The sequence below is a fragment of the Megalobrama amblycephala genome, linkage group LG6 (genome assembly GCF_018812025.1).
Source record: "Megalobrama amblycephala isolate DHTTF-2021 linkage group LG6, ASM1881202v1, whole genome shotgun sequence".
NCBI lineage: Eukaryota > Metazoa > Chordata > Actinopteri > Cypriniformes > Xenocyprididae > Megalobrama > Megalobrama amblycephala.
In genome coordinates, this window is record NC_063049.1 from 22,350,318 (window position 1) to 22,375,110 (window position 24,793).

Below are 24,793 nucleotides of genomic sequence, written 5' to 3' on the forward strand. Positions count from 1 at the left end.
TGTAGTGTTTCGAGATAACTGGGATGGTTAAGCTCTAAAACCACCAGTGTTTCACCCGGCAGTGACTAGATGTTAGCTGGTTAGCATGATGCTAACCAACTGTAACTGCATGAGGTGAGGTGAAAGCTACTTGGCTCTTATCAGTCTTATCTCAGCAGTCAGTCTTTCAGTAAAGTTAGCCAGTTGCTTACGAGCACTTGTATGTGGTTTAACAATGCATTTTGCAGATAATGGAGTTTTTAATTTGGCCAGTTAACTTGGGTTTCTTTTCTAGGTTGCATGACTTTTCCAGCATATTTGCAAGTAGCATTTGTTGCAGACAGTGCTTCAGTGCTGGATAATTTGTCACTTTTAATGAATTATGTTTTATTTATATATGTGGCTGTTGCATATGGACAAAATATTTGTATTTTTAAACATTTCATTGTCATTTTGCAGTACCCTTAAAGTAAACATGAATTGCAATAAAGTTTAAGATTTAAGTGATAATAATGAAAAAAAAGAGAGAAAAATTCTGTGCACTCAATTTTAATCCCAAGTATGGATGTGAGCTTGTAAACAAAACTGTGCTGTAAGATAATGAGATTAATAGGATGCATTTATTATTCATAGATATTGATATTTACCGGCCTTAAGAAATGCCATAAATAATTGTTGCTGATGATAGAACATCTTAAAGGGTTAGTTCACCCAAAAATTTAAATTCTGTCATCATTTACTCACCCTAATATCGCTCCAAACCCGTAAGACTTTCATTCATCTTCCAAACACAAGTGAAGACATTTTAAAGGTGCCGTAGAATGTCTTTTTAAAAGATGTAATATAAGTCTAAGGTGTCCCCTGAATGTGTCTGTGACGTTTCAGCTCAAAATACCCCATAGATTTTTTTATAAATTTTTTTAACTGCTTATTTTGGGGCATTATTAAATATGAGCTCATTTAGGCTGCGGCCCCTTTAAATGCTTACGCTCCCTGCCCACGGAGCTCGTGCTTGCCTTTAACAGCATAAACAAAGTTCACACAGCTAATATAACCCTCAAAATTGTTCTTTACAAAGTGTTTGTCATGCAGCATGTCTAATCGCCTAAGTATGGTATTTATTTGGATGTTTACATTTGATTCTGAATGAGTTTGAGGTTATGCTCCGTGGCTAAAGCTAACATTACACACTGTTGGAGAGATTTATAAAGAATGAAGTTGTTTATGAATTATACAGACTGCAAGTGTTTAAAAAATGAAAATAATGACAGTCTTGTCTCCGTGAATACAGTAAGAAACGATGGTAACTTTAACCACATTTAACGGTACATTAGCAACTTGCTAACGAAACATTTAGACAAAGACAATTTACAAATATCACTAAAAATATCATGTAATCATAGATCATGTCAGTTATTATTGCTCCATCTGCCATTTTTCGCTATTGTTCTTGCTTGCTTACCTAGTCTGATGATTCAGCTGTGCTCATCCAGACGTCCTGCTCTTGTCTAATGCTTGAACATGAGCTGGCATATGCAAATATTGGGGGCATACACCCCGACTGTTACGTAACAGTCGGTGTTATGTTGAAATTCGCCTGTTTTTTTGGAGGTCTTTTTAAACAAATGAGATTTATATAGGAAGGAGGAAACAATGGTGTTTGAGACTCACTGTATGTCATTTCCATGTACTGAACTCTTGTTATTTAACTATGCTAAGATAAATTCAATTTTTAATTCTAGGGCACCTTTAAAGAATTCTGAGAGATTTCTGTCCCTCTATTGACAGTCCACACAACTACCACTTTGATGCTTCAAAAAGTTCATGAAAAGATTGTGAAACTAATCCATATAAATTGAGCAGTTTAGTCCACATTTTCTCAAGAGGCACGATCGCTTTATGATGAACAGATTTAATTTAGGCTTTTATTCACATATACACATTCATCAATGCACACATCAGATGGTAAACGGAAGCTCAAGCATGCTTGCTTGATGTGCGAGAACCAATGAGGTTCATTCTTGGGCTTCCGCAAGAACCAATTATGTTTGTTCTCACGTGTCAAGCAAGTACGGTTGAGCTTCTGTTTGTTCGCTGATCACTGATTTTATCAATGATAATGCCACTTTTTGAATGATTTTTTTTTTTCCTGCTGATGAATGATAAAAACATTGACAGCAAATCAGAATCCAACAGACTTTAAAGAACTCTAGTATTTAAAGTGCAGCACAGGCTTATAATAAACAGAATATGGTTGTGCATCGGTGTGGATGCTTTATAGTTATTGTTGTAGTTATTGTTCTTGGTGTGAACAGGCCTTAACAATGGTTATCTGTGATGTTTCGCATTAAATCTTTTGCAGCAGACCCATTTCTACAGTTCCATGTAGACTGTTTTGTTTTCGACATTTTCCTTTGTAAATCATCTGGATTTTTCCCAGGAGATGGACAGGTGGAATGCTTAATTACTATCTCTGCAATGGGCCAGATATTTTGAGGTTATGGTGGCTCTGAAAAGAATGAGACGATTAATTTAGAAATAGACGTGCACATCCCCCTGTCACACAGCTCAGCGCTGATGTGCTGTCGGTGAGCGCTGTTTGCTGTCTGTCTTCGTCTTTGCAACTCTTCCCATGTCTGTCAAACTGTGGTGTCCCAGATATAGGTCTCTTCAAAAACCAGAGTGCAGCGGTTAAATGAATGCTTCCTTTTAGTTTCACCAAAACATGTATTAATATGTTTAACATTAGCACTATCATAAGTTATTTTGGTTCCTCGATATTGCCTGTCTAAAAAGAAAATGTTTGCACAATATATTTTCTGGTAGAAAATGTTTATTATTTAAATGAACAACAGAATTTTCTCATTGTCTTATCTTTGTAAACAAGCAAACGATCATTTGCTATGTCATAAAGCATGTGTTAGTCAGTGTATTTAGCTTGTGTGTGTGTGTGTGTGTGTGGCAATTTCATAATCTCCAGCTTAATGCAAGTTTTAGCAATTTAACACCAAGTAACGCACCTGTTTACAAACTAAAACCTCAGTGTTCTGAACTGCTTGTGTCATAGAAAATAACCAGTGTATTTAACCTTTTCTGTAAACTTCAGATCTGTTCAGCTCGGGTGATGTTTTAGGTGTATCAGAGCTTTAAAGTGTAATGATGGGGGACAGGCAAACAAGACCACTAGTTGAATATTGTGTGCTGCATTAGTATATTTACAATAGTGGCTCCTTCTGTACTTCTATGTTGCTTTGTCTTTCCAGCATTCTACCAAAGCATAACAAGTCTTTAGCTGCATTAGTCATTCATTTGCCACATTTAATTTGGAGTTAAGCTTGATGTTATGAAGTAAATGTTATACCTTATATAACATGTTAGTACATTTTAAAGTTGGGGTTAATTTTTTTTATTTTTATAAAGACTGAGACATTGGTTTACGCTTACATGACATTGCAGTTACTCACAATCACAAAAGTTTATTATTTGCATGCCTTCAAAAGCCTTGCCGGTTAAACATTTTTAGCCGCAGGCTGTTCTGACAAGCTTTTCTGAGCGTGCACACCTGAAGCGCACATACTAAAAGCCTGTCAAACAGCGCGTACTAAACAGCGAGTACTAAACTAAAGTTATCTCTCGCGTCATGTTTCGCTTAAATTGTCAAATACACACAAGGTTTACATAAGCACAGTCATGTATATTAGATCTGGGCTGGATTTCCCAAAACCTTCTTAACTCTACGTTGTTCTTAAATTATACCTTAAGCTGTACCTTAATGTTAATACGTGTTTCCCGAAACGTTCTTAGTTAAGTATACCTTCTGTAAGTCATGCTTTCGTAAGGTTGGTCTGGACCACTCTTAACTATACCTTATCACTGTTGACAGTCAATACGAATATAATTCTGAAGCTGCAATATGCCCAGTGTTCGTTTAGGATTATGGCAAAGGATAAAATGCAAAGATTCAAATGTGCTTCAGCGCTGATCCAGAGACAGACGCGTGCTCCGCGCTTGTCATGCATCACAACTTTTCTGTGTTTTTAACCTCATCAGGTTTATTTTAGGTTTCAGACATTTAAATACACATTTGAGTTAAATAGGCTACTGCATAAAAAAGACATTTATAGTTTAAAATCAAATTCCATACATTGTCTATGGAAGCTGCAACAATAACCCTTTCAATTATATAAATTGACGAAGTGTTTTATTCATATCAGATACACATTGTATATGAAACAAAGTTTACTCTTCTTCTCCCAGTTCACCGACCACATACTTTAATGTATTTTGGGGAAGATTTCGTAAATCTGACAGCTCTGAATTGCCGTGCAAATTTATCGCGTGACAAAACACATTCCACATATTTTACAATCGGAATATATCATAAAATTCATGATCTAGTTAACAAGTTTGTGAATATTTTGAATAAAAAAAGAAAAAAAAACCCAGATATAAACGCGACACCTACATGTCTGTCAGCTGCATGACGCATCTCCAAGGAATTAAAACTTTGTTCTAAATTAACGGTCGCCTTAAAGGTCCCGTTTTTCGTGGTTTTTTGAAGCTTTGATTGTGTTTATAGTGTGCAATATAACATGTGTTCATGTTTCGCGTGTAAAAAAACACAGTATTTTTCACATAATTTACTTATCTGTATACCGCTGTTTCCACTGTCATAAAAACGGGCTGATGACTTCCTTGTTCTATGAAAAAATAGAACAAGAAATATGTAACGAGTTCTGATTGTGCCAGCTGTTCCTGTGTTGTGATTTGACAGCAGCTTAGCGAACCCAGAGCCATAGAGAGCGCACCTTGCCCGGAAAGGTCACGCCTCTTACAATAACGTGTGCTGCACATAGTTTTACATGTGGATTATTGTGGTGTCGTGCCGAATGAACACAAAAGACAATAATTCCCGAGAGACTGAACTCTTTAATCTCCACAAGCAGCGACAGAAAATGTACAACGTTAGCACTCACTCAGAAGAGTACCTCATACGGAAAACAGCCATATACATAAACATAGTCCCCTCTTGTGGCCATTATGTGCACTGCAGTCCAACATTAACTATTGCAGTAAGGATACCACAATTATAATTTTCGGGAACCGAGTTAAACATAAATTGTGACCATTGATCTCTAAGTACAGCGTCCCTGGGAAGGCCAAACAAAGTTGATTGGACTGCGGGATGAAAATAACAGCGTTTCGACGACATGGCGACAAACACACTCTACAAACCCAAACGCAACTCTTGCTTTTCTCCGTGGGAGAGCAACAAGACCACGCCCCCTTTTTTGTGTATTCCTGTGGGTGGAGGTTAGTCAAAAAACTGTTTTAGTGACGTCATTAAAGAAGGAAGTAAAGGGATGTAGTCCAAACTGGCCGTTCGATGTAGGCGACTTCTGTTAAATAAAATATCTCGCTTGGCATTGAACTTTGAGCTTTAAAATTTTACAGATTTTATTTATACTCTAACAGCAACATTACACACTAACTAAAGTTTGAAACATGGGATCATGAAGAACGGGACCTTTAAACTCGTGGTGATGGGGGCTCCGCGCCCCCAGAATATAGATAAATTACAATATAGATTTAGTTTGCAATTTGGATTACTTTTATAACATCCCATGAGTCCTGATAAATGCAATTTCTACTTCTGAAGTGCTACTTTTTATAAAGAACACTGATTTCTCACATAATGCAGTGAAGCAGCCTCTGTACAGAGTGAATTTCTCAAGCCATCGATATCAACCAAATCAGCACCAACGCCATGGAAAGCACCTGGTAACGTCACACTTAAGAAGATATACCTTAAGCAACCTCCTAAGGGAGAGTTCAGGGAAGAAATGGTATATCTTCAGTTAAGCCTAGAAATGGTATATCATCAGTTAAGGTCTACCTTTAGAGTCTTCGTAGCTCGCTAAGAGACAACGTTATCGGGAATCCAGCCCTGTGCATGAGGTCTTAAAGTGACAGCAGCCTAATAAACCCATTGGCGCTTGTCATTAATTTCACTCAAACAACAAAAGGCAAAGAGAAAGATCACTTACTGCTGTTCACTGAATAACTTCAGTAGCTTTAATAAGAATCAGTGAATACATAATTTATACAGTGTTGTCTATGTCAGTGGCTCCCAAACCTGTCCTTGCTGTCTCTACTAATGAGCACATGAGTTGAATCAGGTGTGATATATGCGGGAGACATACAAAATGTGCAGGGCTGGGGGTCTTCCGGGACAGGTTTGGGAACCACTGGTCTATATAATTGTTTTATTTTTACTTTTTTCTTTTTTTTACAAGTTTATTCAATTTCTTACTTGAATACTACTGTTTAATACAACAGATTGTGAAAGAATAAAGCAAAGTTTTATTTTATTTGTATATTATTGTATTTGTAATGTGCATCTTTGTTCTTATTTTTTTTAAAGGGTTAGTTCACCCAAAAATGAAAATGATGTCATTAATGACTCACCCTCATGTCGTTCCAAACCCGTAAGACCTCCGTTCATCTTCGGAACACAGTTTAAGATATTTTAGATTTAGTCCGAGAGCTTTCTGTCCCTCCATTGAAAATGTATGTGCAGTATACTGTCCATGTCCAGAAAGGTAATAAAAACATCATCAAAGTAGTCCATGTGACATCAGTGGGTTAGTTAGAAGTTTTTGAAGCATCTAAAATACATTTTGGTCCAAAAATAACAAAAACTACAACTTTATTCAGTATTGTATTTTCTTCCGGGTCTGTTGTTCATCCGGGTTCACGACTCGGGTTCAGTGAACCGCAGCGCAGTGCTGACGTAAGGCGCTGCTGACGTGTTATCTGGTGCGCCAGAGTTTCGTTTACCGTCTGAGGGAGACTCACGCTGTATTCAAGCTATTTTTTTTAAATGGTGTGTATTCAAGCTATTTTTTAAAATGGTGCATAAGTGTGCATGTCGCGGATGTCCTAATCGCCAAAAACAACGACGTAAAAGTGCATTACCAACGCCGACAGATGAAAGGATTCAATGGAATCGATTCAGTGGAATCAATTCAATGGAATCAATTCAATGGAAAGGATTCCGGAAGAGAAGACAATGCTGAATAAAGTCGCATTTTTTATTATTTTTGCACCAAAATCTATATAAGATGCTTCAAAAACTTCTAACTAACCCACTGATGTCACATGGACTACTTTGATGATGTTTTTATTACCTTTCTGGACATGGACAGTATACTGCACATACATTTTCAATGGAGGGACTGAAAGCTCTTGGACTAAATCTAAAATATCTTAAACTGTGTTCCGAAGATGAACGGAGGTCTTACAGGTTTGGAATGACATGAGGGTGAGTCATTAATGACATAATTTTCATTTTTGGGTGAACTAACCCTTTAATAACAAACATAAAATAATGAAATAGAGATTTTCATCTTCGCCCACACCTACTTTGGCCTAAATGGTCTGTCATTCTTTTATATTTTGTTACCTTATAAGACTACATTAGGAAATTAGTTTGGCTGTACTGCTCAGTTGCAAAATAGTAAAACCAATATGAGAACATTGTGACGGATCTGTCATGAATCTGACACTCATTCGAACTGTTTACATTCACTTAGGATATAAATTACTGTTTATGTAGCACATAAACTAAAAGCCTAAACTTTAAAACTGTAGTGTATGGCTGCTGTTAAATTAGAAAACATGTTAAATAATACAGACATTAGGCTACAGAATATTTCATAATGTGTGCTGAGATGTATGGTTGGATTGAGTATTAGACTGTTTAAATGCAACTACCCGTTATACATGATGGTTACATACATGTTCACTTCACAGGCTGTTCGCTGCTATGACATCTACATCTTAAAAGCTGAAGGGAAAGTGGAGCCAGAGGTGTTTTGCCAGTTAGGGCACTTCAACCTTTTACTGGAAGATTATTCTAAAGGTGAGTTCTGACTTGAGGAATATGTATTTTATACATTATAAAACATGATAATCAGTCTTAATCTCTTTTGTTTTTTCTTCAGCATTATCTGCATACCAGAGATACTACAGTTTACAGTCAGACTACTGGAAGGTGAGAGATGCTTGATTCTCATTGATTGGACACTGGCACAGTTTACATTTTCTGTTAAATCCATCCAACAAATAGACGGTGCTAAATACGCGTGTTAAGAGGGTGTAGTGTATTTTGGAAATTCATTTTGATCCGATCTCAGACATGTGGTCATGGGTGCATTTGGCAACATTGCATATGTCTAATGCATCACTGATAATATTGAATGCCGGTGTGCTTGTATAGAGCGTAAACGTGTCAAACAAGGGATTTACACTTGAAGTAAGCTAAGTAATAACAATGATATAATAAAAATTTAAAACAAGTACATGCACAAGACTGGGACCATTTTTAGTAGGGCCATTTGCGTTTGGGTTCCTGTAATAGTTGTTAATTCCGGGTGTCTGTTATTAGTGAAAGCAATTCAGTTTGATGTGTCTGGCTAGGTGTAGCTGTCTGTAAGAAGGTTTTTGAATGTGGAATTAGATCCTGGGGGAGTGTCAGTAATGCCCTCTGACAGTTCTGGGTTTCGAACACCGTTTTCTCCTTGAGCAAGAGTGACGTTCTTGGCTGTGAAATTTCTATGGCAGGGCAAACTTTCACCATTGATGGAGTGCTTTTGACTTCAGATACGGCTGTCGACCGTAGAAGTGTCATCTCTCACATATCAGGCGCTAAGCCTCAGCATACGGCTAATAGAAGCTGATTTCCAGCACAGATGGACTGAACGTTCTTTTGTGAGTTTCTTACCGTTTTTACTATAAATTGCATTTTTGCTTTGGCACTATTTAGCTTGGACGGCTGAATGGAAAATTTGCCAATGGAAACATTGCAGAGCGCAGCTGTGGAAGTTGAAGTTTTTCCTTTCCTTCTCCTTCTGTTTAGGAGTCAGAATAATTTTTAGCTTTTAGAGTCAGGGCCGGTTCTAAATTTGTACCTGCGCTGAAGGGGTTAAGGGCGCTGTCTCAGCAGTCAGACAGCTGTGTATGATTTGTTCAGGTGTGAGGAGCGGCCGTGTGCAGTACTGTCAGCCTGTCAGAGTGATACACCATGCGCTTTGCAGTCGGTTCTTCTCTGGCACTCTTTTTCCTTGCATGTCCTAACTTCACACTGCTGTCTTTTTAGAATGTGAATTAGTGTGTGCTGTCATACCGGTTGTTGAAACCCCAGGTCATTGTTGCCTTCCTGACTGGATTTGAACAGAGCAGGACTTTAGTTAGTTTTGCATTCAGCTAAAATGCAAAACCTGGCTTGCACTTTCAAGACAGTCTTGTTATTTGAAGAAAAATGAATAATGTCTAACATCAGTGATCACAAATGAAGCTGCACCAAATGCATGAGAGAGTGTTTCTGGGGGATCAGTTTCAGTCTCACCTACTCAATTTGCTTCACCTCATAGAAGTGGCTCTGACCACACTTAGAAATGAGTCAGAGTTTGTTTACACAACTTGTAAGTGAACTTAAAATGATGAATTACAAGTAAACAAAATAATAATAAAGAATAAATTAAATGCACTTTTCTTGTAAAACTCCCGCTCCTCCTTACATGCATTTCACATTATGTATTTATTTTGTATTTTTGTAAAATTTCCTCTAGCTTAAACAGTAGAGCATGGTGTGAGCAACGCCAAGGTCATGAGTTCGACTCTGAGAGGATGCACAAACTGATTAAAAACGTTTACCTTGAATGCAAAGTCGCTTTATATAAAAGCATTTGTCATATACGTAAATGTAAGGTTTTATCTTTGCTATATATATATTTTTTTTTTTTTTTTTTTTATTTTTTTTTTTTTTTTGCAGTTCTTGCAACAGACTAAAATATACATTGTCATCCACTGCATTGTCATAAGATAAGGGCAAGAGGTCAGGATTTAAATTTTTTTTTAATTGTGGTCATAATTTATTTATTTTTTTAAAGTGTTTAATGTAGTTGTGGATGTCTATCCACTTCAGAAATGTCTCTTCTTTCAGTGCTTTAAAAGTAGAAAATTCACAAGAAAGGCTGCTTTTCGAATTAGTCACACCGGTTTTGTGGTTTGTGCTGCATATACAGGCAGCATGAAACTCACTTCGTCCTTTTTTATTTGTGTGTCCATACAGCCCAGTTCTATTTTACTTATTTAAATTTCTCTTCGACAACTTGCCATCTAGTTTCATCATCTAGCGAAAGTTCATTTGTGGGGAAGATAAGCCACAGTGACTTTCAGTTTGAGTAACACCTTGCCTCTAAGCGCAGATAAGAGGTTAAGACACAAATAATGTTTCATTGATCCATATTGTCTTTCGCATTCCGTTATGTAAATATGACCTTTTGTGGTTGCGGGAGATGAAGACTTTGCCACTTATTTAGTTTAACACATGCTCATTAGCAGCAGCCGTTACTATTCCCCGCTGAGCGCAGATGTGTCAGACTGCTGTGAGGGTAAACCATCTTTACTCAATGCTTAAGGTGCCATCCTTTTATCAGAGTAATTTTGCAGATTAATTCAACTATGATGAATTGATGATTAGTTTGTTTTCTCAAGTTTCTAACACAGCTTTTTTTTTTTTTTTTTTTTCTTCCCCAGAATGCTGCCTTTTTATATGGCCTTGGTTTGGTTTACTTCCATTACAATGCTTTTCAGTGGTAAGTACACAATTTGAGTGTGTTCTGTGATGCATTTGTTTTCTTATGCATTCCATCATTTTTCATCTGTTACATAGTTAAAATATCATCCCTAACAGCATTTTTCATGACCTGAAGCATGATGCTGATGCTTTCTCCGCATACATACTGTTTTTAAATTCTGTATTTTATCCTCCCCTTACTTGTCCTGTTTTTGTTTTTTTGTTTGTTTTTTTTTACATTTTTTTAAGTACATTGAGCCTTTTATCTTTTTGTGTTGTTATAGACTGTAGAATATATGTGTAATGTTTTTCTGTCATTGACTAACAGAAGTGTTGTTTTTTAGACATTATCTCTTCTTGGGTTTTGTAAAGTAGTGCTATGCAAATAAATTGATTTAAAATTATATTTGCAATGTGTGATTAAACCACAGAATGTTGCAGATTAAATACATGGTCTTTATGCACTTTTTGTGGTCCAGATTAAAGGGGCTTTCCGTTTGTTTGTAGTCTACTACAAATACAAGTTTGTTTGTGTGTGTGTGTGTGTGTGTGTGTGTGTGTGTGTGTGTGTGTATGTGGGGGCTGTTTTTCAGTGTTTTTAGAGTGGCTTCCAATATGGACATGATCCACAGACTCTCTCAGGCAGTGATCTAAGTTTGGTTCACTTTAAAGAGCCAGTTATGGTTATAAGTTAAGCCTACAACAATTGTTTGCATTCATTGCTTTGCGTTTGTGTGTCTGTGTTGTTCTGCAAGTACACAGCCAAAACTGTAGTTGGCAGTGTGGGTTACAGCAGCATAGTGCAAGCAGAAGACAACCTTTGTTTACTTCTGTGTATACGTTGCTAGAGAAGTGGCAACAATGTTGTCAAATAGACAGCTACTTTTGTTTTAACTGCAGTTAATAAACATTTAGTGTAATTCTCTTTTAAATCTGTTATTGTTGGACATTGTATATGTATTAACAAAGCTATTATGGACGTTTTGATCACTTGATTCATTTATGGTTTATGACCACCTCTGTCTTCGCTTCTTTCATTTGAAGCTTAAAATTGCAACACTCTTGGCACAAGGTGCTGAAAAACTGCAATGGATAGACATTATTTTAAGTGCAACATTCAATTCTGACCAATAATCATAAAACAGGGTAAGGATTATTTTTAAAACATACATTGCAGTATGTATTACACATGGACAAATTCGCTCATTTAATGTTATATAAGGTTTTTTTCCAATGGCGATTTTCTTGAATGAGATTAATGCCTCATGTTTTTTTTTGTTCAGTGCAGTTGTCTATACTTTGTTAGTTTATGCAGGGTTTTTTTGTATAAATCCTCAAATATTGAGGATTTATACAAAAGTAAATATTATAGGGGGTAACATACGTTTTGTATCTCGATACTTCACGATACGATTCATTTGAACAAAATGAAACTGAAATTCAAACAAGATTTATTAAAAAAACAATAATTAACAACAAATATTTTCCTTGTTGTACATACAAGACCAATAAAATAAATAAATATAAAATTTTAATAAAAACCTCTGTATTCAAATTCAGTTGAACAGTTGAACATGTTAAATTTTGAACTTAGAATTTGAATAGGGGCCGTTCACAATCGCGCTAAAAGCGCGTGGAAGGCGCGGCTACCGCTTCTCCTTCTTTCCAAAGCGCTTGCGCTCCTGTGGCGTCGGTCGTTGCATGCACATGAACTGAGCTTCCAAGAGGCAGGATGTTTCTGCAAAGGATAAATGATTTCTAGCCCTTGCATTGTTTTACTACGAGATATATTGATGGAGATGATATAAAAACCAATGTAAGCTATGATGCTATGAAGCTGTTGGAGCTTTTATGTTTTGACATGCCATATTTTATTCTTGTGCAACATTCGCTTGCGGCATTCTGACCAATAATCATAAAATTGCAGGGTCGCGGCAGGATTGATTTTTAAAACATACATTGCAGTATGTATTAAACATGGACAATATCTGTCGCGTCATTATAATGTTGGATATATAGGTTTTTTTACAATGGCGATTTTCTTGAATGAGATTAATGCCTCATGTTTTTTGTTGCACTGCGGTCAGTGCAGTTGTGCAAGAGACTATACTTTGTTATGTGTGCCCGAAACACTTTATGCTGATTGAGACACACCATCTACGATAAATCGTTACACCCCTTTTTGTATAAATCCTCAAATATTGAGGATTTATACAAAAGTAAATGATTATACTGTCTCTAGTCAGGTGAATTTTAGATTACATTTGAGATCTGCCAATCATTATTGTGTTCAGCTGGTGATCTTGTACCATCACTGGATGGAGGTCCAGGTCTTGAAAGATAATGGGAAAAGCATCACACTCCCTCATTCATGAATCAGTCAAGTTTTTTTTTTTTTTTTTTTCCTCAAATAGCTTTTTAAGGTCAATTTTATATATATATATTATTGTACCGTCTATGAAATTATATAGGATATTAGTATTGATTTGGCAAATGTATGTACAGATGGTATGTTGTGATATTTACTACTGGAGGTCCCCTCTTTTCTTGTCTTAGGGCAGTGCAGCGCACCCCCTCAGATGCCCATTCTGGACAGAGAAGGTAGGCATACCATGTTGGTTTTGTAAGGGTATGCCTCAGACATGCTCTGTAGATTTGTTCAGCTTGGTCTAGCAGCAGGAATTGCGTTAACTTGGCATACGTGGTAGTACATTGATGTGTATATTGGATGATAAAAGGAATGTTGAAAGCTGATGGAAATCTGCATCTTTAAAGGTGAAGTATGTGAGGTTTTTTTATGTTAAAATTAGGCGTGTCAATGTTAACACTAACGTATGGGATACATTCGAAATAAATAAATATAAATAATTTAATGCAAATAAATTACTGAAGCACATGAAATTGCGTCATTAATGTAATTTACGTCATGCAGTTACATGATCTTAGAAGTCGGGAGTTTATCACACTGAGCATCTACAATGGTGCAAAAACCTGTAACCCTGGTAAACCAGCGTCTTGCTAGTAAAGTTTTGATGGATAAGAATTGTAATCAAGGTAAAGAAGACTATTGCGGTGTCATACAGTAAGCACGCATAAATCCGTTAAATTGATGTGTAAACGGTGTATGTGCACTCTTGATGAATCGATCGCATAATGTATTTATGCACAGACACATTTCAGTACATTCATGTTTCCACACACATTCAGGATAATGTTTTGATTTGTCATGTGTTATGTTGTTGTGTTTAATATTTCTGAATGGATCCTTGTACTCTAGTAGGTATATGCAGTCAGGTGAAGGCGGTTGGTTTAGCTGTTTTTGTTTTTTGTTTTTTTGGGCATGTCAGTGTGGACCTGTTCGGTATCACAACTTGGCTTGTCTAAAATGTAGACAAGCTCTTTGCTGTTGAACTGTACAAAAGTTATAATCTGTTAACGTACCTAGTTAAAATAGATTCTCTTAAAGGTGCTCTAAGTGATGTCATGCGTTTTTAGGCCAAACATTTTTTGTCACATACAGCAAACATCTCCTCACTATCCGCTAGCTTCCTGTCCCCTGAACACACTGTAAAAAAACGCGGTCTCTGTAGTTGCCACAAGCTCCGAAAACGGCAATAAAAACAAACTGGTGCAGCCTGGACCACAAAACATAATAAACATGCTCCAGCCAATAACCGACAAGAATGATTTTAAATGCGTGTTCATGATTGTTTCAGGAAGCACGGAGGGGAGGAGGAGGAGGAGGAGGAGGGAGGGTCTAGCTAGCCTCTGTTTTGTTTGACAACACTTCGAACGTCAACAGGAAGTTACTCCACCCAGGATCACTTAGAGCACCTTTAACCCAGTTTATTGTTCATTGACTACTATTAGTATGCCATTCATGGGTTTATCTCCATAAGTGTAAACATTGAGCCCCCAGGAACATTCAAAACATTGAGAGCGGTCCGCTCAGATCTGTCAAATCTCTTTCCAGCTCAAACTATAGTGAGGGTTTGGGGCATGGCTACTGTAGCAGGTGGAGCCAGAGGGAGTTGAGCTGCTGTCGAACCAGGGCTGGGTTACATGGGAAAAGGCATTCAGCTTCGGTTAAAGACGTGCATGCCAAAATTCATTCCATTTAAACTAGGGCTGCACGATATATCGCATGAGATTGTCACGCGCATTTCGTCAGTAAAGCCGGTTCCCTGATTACCGCTAAATCTCCATCACCTGCTTTCAAATGTTGCGCCATTTAATAGACAGAGCCGTAGATCACTGAAAAGCCACGCAATATCGCGTTCATATCGCAGATGAATCGCCTTCGATAATGAACGCGATATTGCGTGGCTTTTCAGTGATCTACGGCTCTGTGTATTAAATGGCGCTCCATTTGAAAGCAGGTGATGTCGATTTAGCGGTAATCAGGGAACCGGCTTTACTGACGAAATGCGCGTGACAATCTCATGCGATATATCGTGCAGCCCTAATTTAAACCTTCAAAGATTAAACGGGTCATGAACACATCAAAGCGAATGGGGCATTGAGATGAAACATGCTACAGTGGACACTTCAGTATCATACAGCATCATCATGCACCCGTTCAAAAAGACAAATGTACCAGTATATAGACTTTACTTTGTGTCCAGTGTAAAATGTGCCCAGTGCAGATATGTTAGATGGGTGTAAGCGGGATTTAAAAGCACGAATGTCAAGTTTGAATATTGTTAAAGGTTTTACATTAATTATTCTGTAAGTGAAATGATCTTTAATGCTGTCTACATAGTCATTTTTAATTAGGGATTACTTTTTTAAGGGTGGGTGAACCTCATGGTTATTCTTTACCGATGTAATTTCTGTAGGTCAAGTTTATGTAAAAAGTGCTTTATATATGCTGACTATAGCTTTGCACAGGCAAGGTTAATGTTGGTTAGTGTCATGCTAACATTCCTTTTAGTTGTCTTTTATGACTGCATGTAGCTTTCAGGTCCCTGAATCAATTACTCATTGAAAGTCTGAACAGCTTTGTCACGTTTTTGTCCTGTAGGTCATATTGTCTGTTACTTAAATCATTAATTTCAGTGTGCAGTGACTGTAGAGCACATGACCCAGTCACCACTTCTTGCATGCTAGTAGCTGATGAGGTAATCTTGCCTTTCGATTCCAGAGCAGGAAACTTAGATGACCTGCTTCCCATTTTCTCTCTCATTCTTGCCCACTCACTCAGTGTTGGGGAATTTCCTTTCTGAGACAGGCTCGGTGAATAAACTTGATTGCAGTCATTCAGGAGTCTTCAAGGTCAGAGAGGTTGAGAGACAAGGAGATGTGTAGGCAGTAGGGCTGTGCAATTAATCGCAATCACAAAACAGTCGCGATTTGAACACATGCGATTACTAAACCGCATAAGGCTGCGATTTTATTTATGAATTTATTTATATTTTAATTTGGAATACTGCAACATTCTTGTGCACGTTTAAGATGTTAACCAATCAGAGCTCACTCAGAAATTACGACAAAGCTGAGCGGGAGAACAGAATAGGCGTACGGGAGGAAAGATCATAAAATATGGATGCAGGTCAGAATACAATTATTTGGTGCCAAACAGAAATTCAACATCAGTCATTTGGGAGTATTTTGGATTCAAGAGAGGATGTGTGAGAGAGCAAGGTAATTTGCAAAGACCTGTGAAATGATTATTGCAAGAAACAGGGCAATACAACAAACCTGTTCCAACACTTAAAACAGCGCCATCATAAACTGATCAATGCATGTCGACAATGTCCATCGACACTAACAAAATCACACCTCAAAGCCAGACTGAACCGACCGAACAAGTATCCATCGTTCAAGCATTTGCAAGCGTCAAGCATTTGCAAGCGTCACGCCTTATGAAAAAGGATCAAAACAGCACAATAAAATTACCGACGCGATCACCTATCATAAAGACATGGTGCCTGTGTACATCGTCAGTAAAGATGGCTTCCTAAGACTAATACACTCGACAAAAGATACCAGCTGTTATCTCGCACTCATTTCACATGAGTTGTTATTCCCGAAATGTATGAGAAATGTAAGGCGGGCGTTGAAATACGAGCTTAAGCAGGTGAAATACTACGCCGCGATGTGGTCCAGCAGAACGATGGAGCCGTATACGAGTTTAACGGTCCATTATATTAATAACAACTTTGAAATAAAAAGTTGATGCTTGCAAACAGCATACTTTCCAGGAGATCATACTGGAGAAAATATGAATTACTAGTTTTTATTTATTGTTATGACTGGAGTTTAGGTTAGTTGATCTTTATTTATTTTGTTTTCTGTTTTTAAGACACAATTACAGTTTTGTTTATCACTGCGCTGTAGTATGCATAAGTTTATAATTGCGGTATTATGCATGAGGAAGTATCACTTCTCTCACCTCGGTCTGTTGTCATTCAGAGACATATCGTTGGTGTTCGTTTCCTCAGTGCTACAACACAATGCGTTTTCCTGAGACGCGACCAGAGCAGAGGTTTGTGTGCATGTGGATTGTTTTGCTGAAATCTACCAGCACAAATGGAAAATATGTTCGCGTGAGATCGCATTACAGCGGATAATTCAAATGTCACAAAAGTGCTGTTCATCACCTCTGCCTGCTCTAGCTGCGTTCAAACATGCAAGCCATATATGTTTCCTTCAGCACAGCAGAACATGTGTTTGTATTTTGCTCGCGATGTGGTCAGAACTGGAGTTTGAATACGAACGCATGAAAAATACGATTGTTTTTATGATATACAGGCGGAGCGCGCATATGATCGGTTTCAGCGCGGAGCTCCGTGATGAGTTTAATAACACATAGCTCATACAGAGTAAAGTATCCGTGTTTAAAGTTTTTATTTCACACATTCTCCTGCACCAAACATTAACCAGCACGGTGTAGTTATGCACACATATTTCATCAAGTCGTCTTCAAATGAATTATATGTGCAAACTGGACACTGATACAGTGGTGTAGCCTATCTGAACGCGACAACACGATTATTCTGATAGACAAAAGACTGATTTTGAGTGCAGTGCTCGTAAACGTAATCAAAGTAGCCTATTATTAGCCCTTTCGCATTTCTCCCTTGTGCTTGTGAGCTTGTTGTCATTTTTCTCCGTGCTCACATCTTAATATTCATTATTTTGTATAATGAGTATGCTCTATGTCTGTGCTTCATTGGTTGTTCTCTCCCCTCTTCCCCCCCCCCCTCTCTACACTCCCACTTTTCCAGAGCTTTACACGCCCATTTTAACAGAGTTTTTCCAGCTCAGAGGTGTGAACGACCAGGGTAAAACAGGGGTTTCATGACCCTTTAAATCTCAAGACCAGTCTTTTAGTCTATGCTGTTTTCTGTTCATGCATAAACAAAACTTCACTAAACATTTGTAGCGTGCATGCCATCCAGTATCTGCAGTAAGCGTTGTGCTTTAAATATGAAACAATGTTTCAATTTTCAAATTCTGTTTTTTTTTTTTTTTTTTTTTTTTTTTTTTTTAAAAACATGAAATTCAAAGAATAAATATTGTTTTGGCACTCTTTAATATGGTGTGACCGATCACTCGCTGTAGCCGCATCAGTTCAAGCGGAAGCACAAAACAAGCATGCATGAACTCTTCTTCTTTCTTTACTATTAGTTATAGCACTAAATAAACATGAATGAAGGTATGTTGAAACATAAAGAATGACTTATTGAATTGTATACCGTCTTATGTAATCTATCAAACAGTGTTTCAACCGCAGAAAAACTTCAGTAAAACAGCTTGTAAAACAATGTCCCATAACGTTACACTTACCTCTGGAAAGCCATTTAATGTCCATATCCCATTAGTTGGCTAAATAACTCTAGAAAGCAGCATTTTGCTAAATATACTTTGCTTTTCATTTATTTCTTTAGCCCACAATAAAGTTAAAAAATTATTAAAGACAAGTGAACAGTCAGTAATAAATTAACAAATACACTAATTACAAATGTAGATAAATGCATGATTAAAAAAAAAAGTTACAAATAAAGTAAGCTCTGACAGTAGTATTCAGGTACAGAAATGTAATCATAAATCTAAAATAATGCTATAGTGTATAAAATAAATATAAAATAATCTTTCTTAAAGATGTTTTGTTGTTTAATTGTTGTTTAAGGATACACATTCAATTTCTTTCTTGTTTGCATTCATTTAAGACATAACCAACTGTGTTTACAAGAATACTTGAGACCGGTATTTAAAATTTTTGTGTATGTATCCGTTCAAGCGCAAGGAGATGTGAAAGAGTAATCAGTTTGGTGTTCACAATTCTGAAACACACCTCTCTGTGTGTGCGTGCCTCTCTCTTTGTGTGCACAGATAACGGTGCACAGGTACTGAATCAAGTTCTCTTTTGCCTCTTCTTGTGCTTGAATGGAATAAAATTACTTGAATGTGTAAATTGTCAAGACAGAACATGTGCAAATTATAAACTTTCACTCGATAATGGTTAAACTTAGCAAGTAATTAATCCGCAAATCACATGCATGCCAAATCACAAATGAATTGCAATCTGTTGCACCCCTATTAGAAACAAAATTCTATTAAAAAGTTGATAGAAAAACTGCTTTATGTGCAATTAAATTTTTTTGTTAAACTCAGTTTTGAGTGCTGATTATTAAATAAATTTGATTTCACTAATTAATTAGGCTATTAAATTTAATTTTTGTTTTCTAAAAATTAAAAATTTGGCGTTTATGATATTAATGCAATTACACAAAAAAATGCAGTAATGTAATTTTAAAATAAGGGAGAAAAAAATCTGTTTTCGTTTTTGGCCAAGGGTGTCCTGAATTATTGGTTTTGGCCCAGAATTTTCATATGAGTGCATCACTATTGCCTCGTTTCCACTGAGCGGTACGGTTCGGTTCGGTACAGTTCGGTACGGTTCGGAGCGGTACACCTTGATCAGGCTTGCGTTTCCACCGCCAACAGTACCCTTACTTGATAGGCGTGGTGTAGCCGGAAAATAGTGATCGACGTCATTCTCGCGCGAAGAAGAAAACGATATAGTAAACAACAATGGAGGACATACTACAGCAGATCTTGTTCTTGCTTCTCGGCTTGAGGCTGTCTGTCACAAAAAGAAGACGAGCTTTGCATTCGGCGTTTCAGAATACCAAGATCGCAAAGTTCACACGTCCATGCAGCAGCACCTACCAGCAAGCGGAGGAGAAAACCCGCGTAATTTAAAAACTATTTTACTGTGTCATGAAATGTTTTAAAAGTTTTTCAGGCGAGAATGTAGTTGTTTAAATTTCAAATCTGTGGTTAATTTATAAAGATAGCGCCTATTTGAAAATTTGATCTGACGTTGTCGGAGTTGTGAGATCCAGGCGATCACCGGGTGCTCGGTGCTCATGTATCCAGCCGAGAGCAGCTGTACCTCGGCTAGTCCTTCTGACATTCGCCGCTGGCTCTGATGTCTCTGTAATGGTTAAAAACAAGATATCATTCATCTTGTGTATAACGGGCATTCTTTGGTCTCATGAATTTATAATTTGTTCCCGGGCAAATCGTTTTGGCTGAGGGGAAAGTGAAGTTTTACAACTTTATATATTTATTTAACTTTACCGTTGTAGTGCGCTGTAGCCTACGTTTGACTGAATTGTTTGCTTGTCTTTATTTCTTATTGTATAGCTTCTCATATTTTATTTATAATGGTTATTATTGATAATTAAAACTGATGTTTAACAAAAAGAGAAGGTTGTTTTGTCTCATTTCATTTTATTATAGGCTACATACAGTGAAGATAATCAGAGTACATATGCACATATTGCCTGAACCACACATTAATAGGTTTCTTTTTTTTTTTTTAATAAAAACGAAAAGAGGCAGGGTTGTGTTTTATATTTTGTTTTGTTATATAGCCTACATGAAGTGAAGATAATTAATGCACGCGTTGTCTGAACCACATTTGTGTGTGGCGCCTCTTGTGTTGTCATTCCCCTTGTAGCACGCGCAAGTGACGATTCTCTGTCAACCAATCAACGTTCTGCAGAGTGTAGCTCCACCCTTTTGGTACTGTACTGTTATGCTTGGTACCCCAACGAAAGGGTCCCAAAAAAGTGGTACGGTACGGTTCGGAATTAGGGTACCATTCACAACTTTTGACAATGGAAACGGAAAAAAATGCGTACCGTACCGAACCGTACCGTACCGTACCGCTCAGTGGAAACGAGGCATATGTAAAACAATGGAAATAGGTTTTGATTTATTTTAACTAGAATTTAGCATTTAGTTCTATCAAACAAATTTGAATTTGTCAGCAATAGCTGCAATGCTGCTTTTAAACCATTTCAGTACAAATGCTTAAATAATCAGATATGTATTGAACAAGGAGTCAAGATTTTGCTGTATAACCCTTGTTAGCCCCTACTATTTTTCTTTATTGATGGCCAGTCACAAATAGCTGGGCATTCTAAAAAACGATGTTAAATGTTTTTCAAGCAATTTATTGCTAATATTTTGTTGTACTATATTAGATAAATTATCAGTGCCTGACTTTTTTAGTGGCCACTTAAATGCATGAAATGGGCGTTAAAATGGACTGCCTTTCATGTCACTGCTCAATCAGCATTGTCATGATGTCGTTTATTGATTAATCACATAACATTTACAGTTGATGTGAATTGTCTCTGTATAAATTGTCCAAAACGAATTGCCCATATGCAAAGATGGAACATTTGAAATGGCAAACCTCTGTGGGTTCTTGCCACTGAGCTGAAAAAGCTTTTTTTCAGTTTGAAATAACAAACCTGTCAGTTTCGATAAACAATGGGCTCAGATTGGCTTGTTTTTTTTTTTTGTTTTTTTTTTTTTGTTTAATGAAGCCAGTCATACTAATTGATCTAATGGGCACTTGTATTGCATATTTATTGATCTTTTTAATTGCCTGCCATAAAGTCATATAGCTGCAGCTCATGTGAGAGTAATGCAATTCACAGGGAATAAAGAAATGATGATGAAGCTTTCGTTCTGTCATGCAGCAGAGCTCTCACGCACTGCAGTGCTCTGCAGAGAGCAGAAAAGACTGTTTGGAGGGCAAAGGAGGAGGGGGGATTGGGGCCATTGAGTTTATTGGGCCGTGGCTCAGTAAAAACACCCTCTGTTTGCCTGAGCAGACACTGTATAAGCAAGCAAAGCCCACTGCTGTGAGCCGACCACGTGTTGCAATATCTGTCAGAGGCGGAGATCATGTGTTATGGTTCTGTGTGTGTGTGTGTGGTACTCTATTGCAAATTTGAATGTCATACACGCATATATAGAGAGAGACGGGTTACAACAGGGTCAACCATGCAGCACAAGTGTTTCACTAGTCTTTCAGTGATGCTTTTGCTGCTAGCTTTTCCTTTTAAAGCACATGGACCATGCAATTTTGCTTTTTGCTGCTTTTTATGCAAATCATTCATTTCACATTTTAATTCTTAAATAGTTTTTTTTTTTTTTCTTTGAATTCTACTTTAATCATTAATTAGTCATTAATCACATTGTATACAAAAATTAATTTAGGATGTTCCTCCTAAGTTTCTTTTGTTGTTTTTGTCTTTCGCAGGGCGATAAAGGCATTTCAGGAGGTGCTTTACATTGACCCCAGCTTCTCAAGAGCCAAGGAGATCCATTTACGACTCGGCCTGATGTTTAAAGTCAACACAGAATATGAGTCAAGCCTCAAGGTATGTCTGTTAACAGCTCTGCCCTCCCTCTCTATATTACATTTATGCATTTTGCAGACGCATTTATCCAAAGCGACCTTTATTTACATTTTATCAATACTTGCATTCCCTGGGAATCGAACCCATGACCTTGGCATTTCTAGCACCATGCTCTACTGTTGGAGCTGAAGTACAGTCTCTAAATATGTATTTTATAATTCTGGCAGGGATGTGATTTTTCCATATTTATACCAATTTCAGTATTTTCCACCCTGAAAAAAAATACGACCCACGTCATGTGATGTAATTATATAAATTTATAGTCTGATGCGCTTCATATTTCAGAGTACTGTAACAGCACTGTTTTTTCAGTTTGGATTCACAGTAAATGCTATTTGGCAAGTGCTATGTGTTTGAGTAGCTTATAATTGCATTTGGGAACCCAACATTCATTATAAGAATCATATGGAAATAATACCAAATGTTTTTAAATCAAGAAAGCTTGTTGAATTGCACTTCTTTGTTTTAATGGCTTGCATTTTTATGGGCTGAAATTCAACATGGTTGTATATTTAAGCTGTGAATATTTGAATTCCAAACATTTCTAGGGCTGGTCCGAATACCTTTTTTTTTTTTTTTTTTTTTTTTTTTTTGAGCTTCGAAGCTTTGGTAGTAATCCACACCGAATATTTGAAGCTTCGGAAGGAGGGGGCTGAACATATTCTTCTCTCTAATAAAGGCAGTGTAACTAGTAGAAATATGGTGTGGCCCCTTTTAAGAGCTGTGCGCTCCTGGTTGAACTGTCTGCGTTGTATGTGTGACTCGAGCACCACATGTATGTGGGTTATTTCTGTTTTTCTGTTGCTCATTTAAAGTTATTTTCTTTAAGTAACACTGTGGAGGGCATAACATTTGTCTGTCTGTCTGCCTGTTTGCATTTGATTGTCAAGAACCGTTCATCCAACCGAGAATGGACACTGCACTAGTGATACAAAACACAGGTCTGTTAAGAGCAATACTTTTAATAAGGTAGCCTAACATTTTTCTGACAAATCACAAATCAGAAATTATCAGCACAGTAATTACTGACACAGTAAAGGGTAGGCTATTTAAAGGTGCCATCGAATTGAAAATTGAATTTACCTCGGCATAGTTGAATAACAAGAGTTTAGTACATGGAAATGACATACAGTGAGTCTCAAACACCATTGTTTCCTCCTTCTTATATAAATCTCATTTGTTTAAAAGACCTCCGAAGAACAGGCGAATCTCAACATAACACAGACTGTTACGGTGTTACAGTCGGGATCATTAGTATGTATGCCCCCAATATTTGCATATGCCAGCCCATGATCAAGGCATTACACAAGGGCAGCCAGTATTAACGTTTGGATCTGTGCACAGCTGAATCATCAGACTAGGTAAGCAAGCAAGAACAACAGCGAAAAATGGCAGATGGAGCGATTAATAACTGACATGATTCATGATAACATGATATTTTTAGTGATATTTGTAAATTGTCTTTCTAAATGTTTTGTTAGCATGTTGCTAATGTACTGTTAAATGTGGTTAAAGTTACCATTGTTTATTACTGTATTCACGGAGACAAGAGCTGTTGCTATTTTCATTTTTAAACACTTGCAGTGTGTATAATTCATAAACACAACTTCATTCTTTATAAATCTCTCCAACAGTGTAGCATTAGCCGTTAGCCACGGAGCATACTATCAAATTCATTCAGAATCAAATGTAAACATCCAAATAAATACTATACTTATGCGATTAGACATGCTGCATGACGAACACTTTGTAAAGATCCATTTGAGGGTTATATTAGCTGTGTGAACTTTGTTTATGCAGTAATAGAGTCGAGAGCTCGGGAGGGGGCGGAGAGCCCGCGATTTTAAAGGGGCCGCAGCCTGAATCGGCACATTTCTAATTATGCCTCAAAATTAATAAAAAAAAAATATAAGGGGTATTTTGCGCTGCAACTTCACAGACACATTCAGGGGACACTTTAGACTTATATTACATCTTGTAAAAAAACGTTCCATGGCACCTTTAAATAAAAGAAGAATGAAAAATAAATGTCAAAGCAACGCAGCTTAACCCAAAATACAAGCTCAGGCTTGTGCTTCTGTCCATACGAGCTCATGCAGTTGTGTGCTCTAGACAGATAATACTCCAGTTGCAGGGAACACTTTAGTAGGCTAAGAAGCTGCAAACATATTTATTAAGTATAACAATTGGGTTCCTTCAACTGTCCATCCAATTAAAAATGGCTAGGCTATATAAGATAATTGTAAAAAAAAAAAAAAAGTATTGTATTTCACCATATTTTATATATATTTTATATATTTTTTAAATATATTCAAGCGCGAATGAGAATCGTTTCTCAAAGGGGGATGCTGGGTGTGTGAAAAGAGAAAAAAAAAAAAGATTATTCGAATCCCCCACTGAATGAATATTCAAATAATCGGGTTCAGCCCTAAACATTTCA

General features: G+C 37.1%; 1 protein-coding gene across 5 annotated transcripts in view; it reads left to right on the forward strand.

Annotated features, from left to right (window-relative positions):
• The window catches only part of kdm6a (lysine (K)-specific demethylase 6A), a 62,898-nt gene that overhangs the window by 1,906 nt on the left and 36,199 nt on the right, over positions 1-24,793 (forward strand). For 3 of the 5 annotated variants that reach the window (XM_048193390.1, XM_048193388.1, XM_048193393.1), the window contains exons 3-7: positions 7,795-7,903; positions 7,986-8,035; positions 10,582-10,640; positions 13,178-13,222; positions 22,194-22,314. In XM_048193390.1, coding sequence (XP_048049347.1) covers positions 7,795-7,903; positions 7,986-8,035; positions 10,582-10,640; positions 13,178-13,222; positions 22,194-22,314 — 384 coding nt within the window. The remainder of the gene's footprint in view (positions 1-7,794; positions 7,904-7,985; positions 8,036-10,581; positions 10,641-13,177; positions 13,223-22,193; positions 22,315-24,793) is intronic. The other 2 variants (XM_048193392.1, XM_048193391.1) reach the window with 1 other exon arrangement.